This window comes from Tupaia chinensis, unplaced genomic scaffold (genome assembly GCF_000334495.1).
Source record: "Tupaia chinensis unplaced genomic scaffold, TupChi_1.0 Scaffold000365_1, whole genome shotgun sequence".
Classification (NCBI taxonomy): domain Eukaryota; kingdom Metazoa; phylum Chordata; class Mammalia; order Scandentia; family Tupaiidae; genus Tupaia; species Tupaia belangeri.
The window spans coordinates 2,098,564-2,106,318 of NW_006159862.1; the positions used below are offsets into that span (position 1 = coordinate 2,098,564).

At 52.0% G+C, this 7,755-nt stretch overlaps 1 protein-coding gene across 1 annotated transcript; it reads right to left on the minus strand.

Moving 5' to 3' along the window:
* Positions 1–55: 55 nt before the first annotated feature.
* On the minus strand, positions 56–6,355 carry LOC106735376 (fatty aldehyde dehydrogenase-like). Its single transcript, XM_014589617.1, has 5 exons — positions 6,292–6,355; positions 6,002–6,156; positions 4,122–4,353; positions 2,986–3,071; positions 56–268 (listed from the first exon to the last, which is right to left on the minus strand). The coding sequence occupies exons 2-5, from the start codon at positions 6,056–6,058 to the stop codon at positions 56–58; spliced, it is 588 nt and encodes a 195-aa protein (XP_014445103.1). The 5' UTR covers positions 6,059–6,156; positions 6,292–6,355.
* Positions 6,356–7,755: the final 1,400 nt, after the last annotated feature.

Consider the following 7,755-nt stretch of genomic DNA (forward strand, 5'->3'; position numbering starts at 1 on the left):
ATTCAAAAAACCACCCCGGGCCCCGGAAAAACCAGAAAAACCCAGCCGGCCTGTCTCACCTGCAAACGGTGTCCAGGTCACAGTCTCTGTCAATGTAACACGGGCTTTTCCCTCCCAGTTCGAGAGTCACAGGGGTCAGATGCTTGGCGGCAGCAGCCATGACAATTTTTCCAACCACGCTGTTTCCCGTATAGAGAATGTGGTCAAATCGCTGCTTCAGAAGCTCCGTGGTCTCTTCCACACCGCCGTTAATAACAGCATACAGGTCCTCAAAGAGAAACAAACCCTTGCATTGCCCGATCAATTCTACTGTCCCACATCAGCAAGTTCTTCAACATACGCCGGTAACGTTCCGGAAAAGCAGAAGAGAGAGACCAGTCCCTGCGAGGGATGGAGGGGGAGTGGACCGAGGGTGAGTAGAGATCACAGAACCTGCTGGCATCTGGGAACCATCACCCCACGCGACACGGACCTGACGTGGCTCATGCGTTGCCCGTGCCACTGTAGGTCTTACTGTTAGTGTCCTCTCCTTACACAACAGAGCAGCGCTGAGTCCGCGGCAGAACCCAGCCAGTGTCTGCCGAGTGAACGGTATACACAGCACAGCAGCGATGCTCACTCTGAAGTCTATCTGGGTCGAACCCGTGCTCTGCCAACAACTAGGTATGCGACCTTACACGAGCTACCTCTGAATGTCAGTCTCTGGGTCTGGCACTGGGAGAATCCATTTAGCTTCTGTGGACTAAGTCTTTTAGAATTATTTTACTTATTATTTTTAAAATTTGCTATAGGGCACATGCACTCGCCAGAAAGACAGAGAGAGAGAAAGTGACAAAGCAAGCTGCCAGGTCCAGGACTCGAACTACAGTCGTCCATGTGAGTCCAGTGGCTTAACCACCATGCCACCTGCTGGCCCCAGACTAAGCCTTCATGGGTACCATGCTATCATTAGCAGCTATCGTTAAAGAGAGAACACTCGGCACATAACAGCATGAAAAGTAATGGCAGCCCACAGGCGGTAAAGGGGGCAGAGGGGGGTGCTGGAAGAACCTGACGGGGAGTATGAAGGAAAAGCTGGCTGTGGACCTGCGTTTGGCCTGAGCCCCTGCTCATGGAAAAGGCTCCTTAGTTCTCAGTCATTTCACGAAATATGTTTGTTTAACTTTAGTTTAACTGCCCACCACATTTCAAGATGTTTTTGAGAGCTTTTTGCCATAGGAATGTATGCGTTTGCCAGAGACACAGAGACAGAGGGACACAGAAAGCGAGAAACGTTCCCAGGGCTTAACCTACAGAGCATCCATATCCACCTCCCACAGCTGGCCAGGAGAGGTACGGCCTAATGACCTTCCCCATCGGGACAGTCAGCTACGAGGGAGTTTACCCCTGGTGAGGGGCAAAGTAGGACCGCAAGCCTCCACTTTCTGGTTCCAAGTCCTGCTCAGTCTGTGACGTCTCGCTACGTCCCAGTTCAGCCTTCCGGACCAGGTAACCACAGCTCTTAGGGCTGGGTCTGTGGGGCCACCCTAACAGCTGCAGGATGAGCACAGTGTTCCCAGAGCTCCCCTCAAGGCCACTGTGAGCTAGTATGTACAGTGCAGGTGGGATACTGGTTTCCCAATTTGCCAGGGCACACGCGTGTGTGTGGGGGTGAGGGATGGGAAGATGGGGAGGAAGGGGAAGAAATCACCCCCCCCTCCCCCGTCCTCCCAACGAGAATGGTCATGCTAACCCTTCCTCTTCTGTTTCTCTTTTCTTTGGGATCTGGGGCATGTACGCACATACACAGCTTTTTTTATCATGCCTCTGGGGCCAGGATTTGAACTGCATAGTCAGCCAAGTAGGATCTAGCTCACGTAACCACCAGGCCATGAGCTAGCCCACGAAGGACATTTTAAAGTCGCCTTCTGAGAAAACTAAAGGAGACACCTCCCTGAAGCAACTGCATGTGAAACTCACGTTTATGGTGGCATCACAGACTTCCTCCCCAGGAGGGCCCAAGAACCTCGGATTCAGACAGGCAGATGAGCCACACCCACAGCTGAGGCCATTTTGTGTATTCAGCTCTTGACACTCATATGCCAGCACTTTACCCTAGAGGATCCGTTTATGGTGGCATCACAGACTTCCTCCCCAGGAGGGCCCAAGAACCTCGGATTCAGACAGGCAGATGAGCCACACCCACAGCTGAGGCCATTTTGTGTATTCAGCTCTTGACACTCTTAGATGCCAGCACTTTACCCCAGAGGATCCACTCTATGGTTCAGGAGCCTACTTTTCTTTCTGTAGCTTTCATGCCACAAGCATGCCCTTTTTAAAAGCAGAAGTGTGGGGCCACCAGGTGGCATGGTGGTTAAGGTGCTGGACTCCCACAGGGCTGACCACGGTTCGAGTCTCAGACCTGGAGACTTGAAAATCACACCGGGTGCATGTACATGTGTGCCCAAAATCCCAGGAGGAGAAGGGACTGCGGGGGCAAGGGGATGATTTCTCACCTTCCCTCTCACCGTTTCTCTCCAGCCAAGCACATGCGCACTATGGCAAAAACCGAAAAAAAAGAGAAAAGAAAAAAGACAGAAGTGTTCTTATATAAGCATACAAAATTATATGGTTAGAGCAAAAGAGACTGTAACAAAAATGTGCTAGCAGCCAGCACAGTACCAGTCCTTCCTTAAGTAATTCAATAAATGAACACAACTAAAATCACGTATCAGCTGAAGCAAGGGTTAGTCCAAAATGCCAAATGGTGGAAGAGCTCTGTCAACAGCACGGGTAGTTATGAAGCCATGGACCTAAATGTGTTGTGAAATCACAACAGCTGGGTGATCCTACGGTGTATTCTGAAACTGCCTTCATTAAGCCAATTGTTGGAGGCTTAAGGAGACTGCAAACTGATCCTGGCCAGAGGTGACAGGCACAGTCGCGAAATCAAACATCTTTTCCCCAGTAAACAGACGCAGTAAAGATGGCTCAAGACACTCTTACCTTGTCTAAGTACTGAGGAATAAGCTTAGCCAGGATCTTGGCTGTACTGTCACTTAGTTCAGAGGGCTTGACAATCACAGCATTTCCTGAACCAAGTAAAAAGCAGAAGAGTGTCATTTAGCAGCCGAGTAACAGAAACAGCTCCCGAGACGTGCAGAGAGAGCACAGGCTAGGCGCTCCGACTGCTGCGACAGCTCTGAACTCTGTTCCTCCGCACACCGAGCCAGCAATCGGCTCAGCCTCTCTTCCTTCTCACGTTCTCGCTCTTAAACGTTAACTCCGTAGATCTCATTACCGTCAGATTACTGGCCAGAGGTTCCACTGGCCTCTCTCACTCCAGCTTTCTATCACCTTTTTCTAAAAGCAACTATTCACTTTATTTATTATTATTATTTAATTTGCTATAGGATACACGTGCTTACCAGAGAGACAGAGAGGGAGGGGAAGTGACAAAGGAAGCCACCTGGACTGGGACTCCAACTGCAGGTACTTTTGCCATGCTTCCGCCTCTGTTCCTCTCTGTCCCATAATTACTGGGTAAACAGGCCGAGCCAACATAAAGCTATCAATCTGGATCCTGCCAAGTGAGAAACTGGTCCCCTTGTATTTGCATATGAATGGCTGACTTCAAACCTCTGGGCCTGGCCTCTTCGATGCCTTTTACACCCTTAGAGGTTAGTTTCCCAAGTGCTTCAAGAGTCTGTTGGAGCCTGCAGGTGGTGTAGTGATTAAGGCGCTGGTCTCCCATGTAGTTGACTGCGGTTCGAATCCTGGACCCAGTGGCTTAAAACTCATGCTGGGCACATGTGTGTGCATGCCCAAGATCCCAAGAGAATGGAGAAGAGACTGCTACGTGGCCATCCTCCGGGGGGTGATTTCTTGCTTTCTTACTCAGTCTCTCCTATAAGCGCATGTACCCTATAGCAAAAACTCTCTCAAAAAGAAGTCTGCTAATCCTCCTCTGCTGCCCATTAAAAAATAATAATAATAATACAGGACACCTACGAATTCTCAACACACTGCTGGTCTAAACCAAGGCACACCACCAAGTAAACTCAGTGAGTCTGCCGCTATTCTTAATTCATAACGTGGGGCTAAGAGCTGAAAAGCAATGAAGACGTAAGGTGGCACCAGACCTGCAGCGATGGCTCCTACCAGCGGCTGAATGGTGAGAGCGAAGGGGTAGTTCCAAGCGCCGATGATCAGTACGACTCCCAGGGGCTCTGGCTGAATATAGGCCTCGTCCATCATGGTGAGCAGGTTCTTCTTAACTGGCTTAGCAGTAATCCATTCAGCAAGGTTCTCCAGCACGTGCTCAATTTCCCCAAGGACAGTAATGACTTCTTGACTGTATGCATTGAATTCACTCTGTGAGGACAGAACCAGTGACCCTGCATGAGGAGTATGACACGGCTGGCCCTGAATGGCAGAAGCTTCTGGCCAACTAGACCCACAGTGACAACAGCTGACCCCATCAGACTAGCTAGGTCACCACCAGATTCTTTTTTTTTTGTTTTTGCTAAAAGGGTATGTGTGCTCGCCAGAAAGACAGAGAAACCAAGAGACAGAAAGCAAGAAATCACCACCCCCGGGGGGGATGGCCACATCACAATCCCTTCTCCTCCATTCTCCTTTCAGGATCTTGGGCATGCATACACACGCACCCGGCGTGAATTTAAGCCACTGGGTCCAGGACTCGAACCGCGGTCACTACATGGGAGTCCAGCGACATAGCCATGACGCCAACTGCTGGTCCCACTACCAGATTCTTACGCACCCTCCCCACCCTCAGCAAGGACCTGCTACTCCCACTCTAATGTATTCAATGCCTCTACATACTTCTCTTCTGGTCCAAGCCCTTGAAAATCAGACTTGAACACTACCATGTCAGGAAAATGTCCCTGATTGACAACGGCCTGCCCTGATTACTTTACATACCATAGCAATTATGCTTTGACCTGCATCCTGATATTCTGTCCTTAATGCACTGACTTACTATAAAGTATAGTCACATTTTCATCTGTATATGTTCTGTCTCCCACCAAGTCTAAAACCCTCCAGGGGCAGGGAACTTAGTGTGTTTTCCTTAGGAGATAGACACACACACTCACTTTATAAACAGATGATTCCCGCAGAATGAGTAAATGATTCATGCGGTCTTTGGAGCCTTAGTGACCCCATTTTATTTTTTTAGCATCACCGCCCCTCTGCACCAAAAGTACTTTAAAGTGAATTTTAAGTTACTACTGCAACTCCTCCTGTTACCACTTCTTAAAATTATTTTTGACTGCAGGAAGGGACTATGTGTAAGAGAGAAACACAAAGTAAGAATAGAATGTAATAGATGCAAAGTTAAAAACAAAAACAGTACTATTAGAAGGCCCACAGGAACGTATTTGTACCCCAAACACTACTCAAAACTTTCATAAGAGGCAGCCTGGTTTCACCAGGGACCTCGTTAGGAACTTGGACTCAGACCCTATCCCAGACCTACAGGGCTGACTATGATTTGCATTTTAACAAGATCCCCAGGTGACTGCTGGTGCATTAGTCCTGAAGGGAAACTTAAGTGCAACAATATCCACCCCCCAAAAAAAAAAAAAACAAAAACCTGTCTACCAAAGAAAAGTTAAACGTGACTTGGAGAAAAATACCTGCAACTTTTTGCGCAGAAGAATGATTGAAACTCACAATATTCAAAGGTCCCACAAACCATAAGGAAACAGACCCTAAATGCAACAGAAAAATAAGCAAATATAAAGGGCAATTTGCAGAAGAGGACCGATTGAGGCCAGGACACTTCTGCCTCGGCAAATACACCCCATAGAGGCTGGCTAAGCAAGGCTGGAGGATCGAGGAAGTCGGCGGAAACTTCTGCTGGACGTGCACCGGGGACAATACTCCCACAGTGCTTGCGTAATCAGACATAAAGCAAACACAAACAAACAAAAAAAGGGGGGTGGGAGCTCTGCGGAATGCGATCTCCAAGTGGGCGCGGCCCATCCTCCGCGCATACCTTGCACAGGTCGGCGGCGATGGCCGCCAGGATGTCCTTCTCGCGCTCCTGCACCATCCTCCGCAGGGCCTCGAGCTGCTGGATCCGGAACCGCAGGGGTCGCGACCGGCCAGACCGAAACGTCTGGCGAAGCCGTGGACTTCGCGCTCCATGGCCTAGGGAGAAAGGCTTCGTCTGGGGGACCGCGAGCGGGGGCGTGGCGGGAAGGAGGGATGCGGGTGGGCGCGCCTCTCCACCCCCGCCCCTCTCCCGCTGCCTCGGTGGGCCCAACTGCAGACCCGGAGCCGCACCTCACTCGGATGCCTGACCTCCCGCCCCGCTGCGTCCTCCGCGCCGGCCAAGTCAGCCCGGCCGCACGCCAGCCCCGCCCGCACGGGTCCCGCCCACCGTCCGGACTGCCAGGTCGCAGAGCCGGGCGTCGGCCGTGCGGTCTCCGGTCGCCGCTGCGCGCGGGGTCGGGGTCAGGGTCGGGGGCAGGGATGCAGAGAAGAGGTTGCAGGGACTGCAGAAAGGTCGTCCTCCAGAGGTGGCTGGGACACGCGGGAGCGAGCTCCCCAGAGAGCAGGCGCTAGACAGGAAGCGGCCCACGAGCCAGGGCGCCCTGGGAGGGCTTTTCCTTCTCCATTTTGTGGCTCTCTGGGTGTGGCCGGGTGGACAGAGTCCGAGGCCTGGCGCCGCCACCGGGGACCGTGGCCTCCGGGAGCCAGCCCGCCTTGGCCGAAGCCCGGGGCAGGGGCCGCCTCTCCGCTTTCCCGGCTCAGGGCTGCAGCACGGAGGCAAGGGCTCAGCTGTTCCCCCAGGTCCGTTGTGCCTGGAGGACAGGGAGCAGGACTTCGCCGCTTACGCAAGCCCGGCCACTTGTAGTGCACACAGACACGGTCATCACCCACGTGCAAAAAAAGAAAACTCACGCGTGGCTCTATGTCACCCGCTAGCCACCCTGCTTCTCTGCTACCGTCTATCACACTGCAAAACTCCCAAGGGGAACCTCCCCACTCAGGCTTTCCTCCCTCCCTCCTATCGCCAGTCCAAAGGGAGAGCTCTGCTCTCTGTTCCCCCAGCAGCTGGCCCCGCTGGTCATGGCCACCTTCTGGAAACTTTCTTCTCCACTCCCCTGTGCTTCTGGTTTTCCTTTTAGCTCATGGACAGCCCTGCGAGTCTGGCTGGCTCTCTCTCCCCTTCCTGAGGTCTAAAGTGTTCAAGTGCCCTAGGGTTCAGTTCTTGGCCCTGGACTTCTCAGTCAGCCACATCTAATCCGCATCTAATCCACGATCAGAGAAGCCTACAGCCTACTCATCTCCGTTTCAGTTTGTGCTAGGCGTCTTAAAGTGAACTTCGCGTACAACTTCTGCTTCATCTTCCTCCGTAACACGCGCACAGTGCAAACCGTGTCCAGCGTTGTGTCTCCACAAACAGGACCACCCTTTATCTCAAAGTCTCCAGAGTCCTTCTCCACTCTGCTCTTGGGCCTGATCTTCAAAATAGGTGCTAAATCCAACCCCTTCCAGACTAGATGATCGTCTTTTACCTGAAGTGTTTTTAGCAATGGCATCCTTTTTGCTAGTTTATTTTATTCATGGTAGAGGGGGCATGTGCGTGTGCTCTAGAGGGAGGGAGGCCCACACCCTCCACAGGGTCTGCTCACCTGCCCTCCCCTCCCCGCCCTCCGCCCCTCAGGGTCCGGGGCATTTGTGTATGTGCCGGCATGTTTGGGATGGACCTGGCGATTGGAACCCATAATGCTCCCAGCGCTG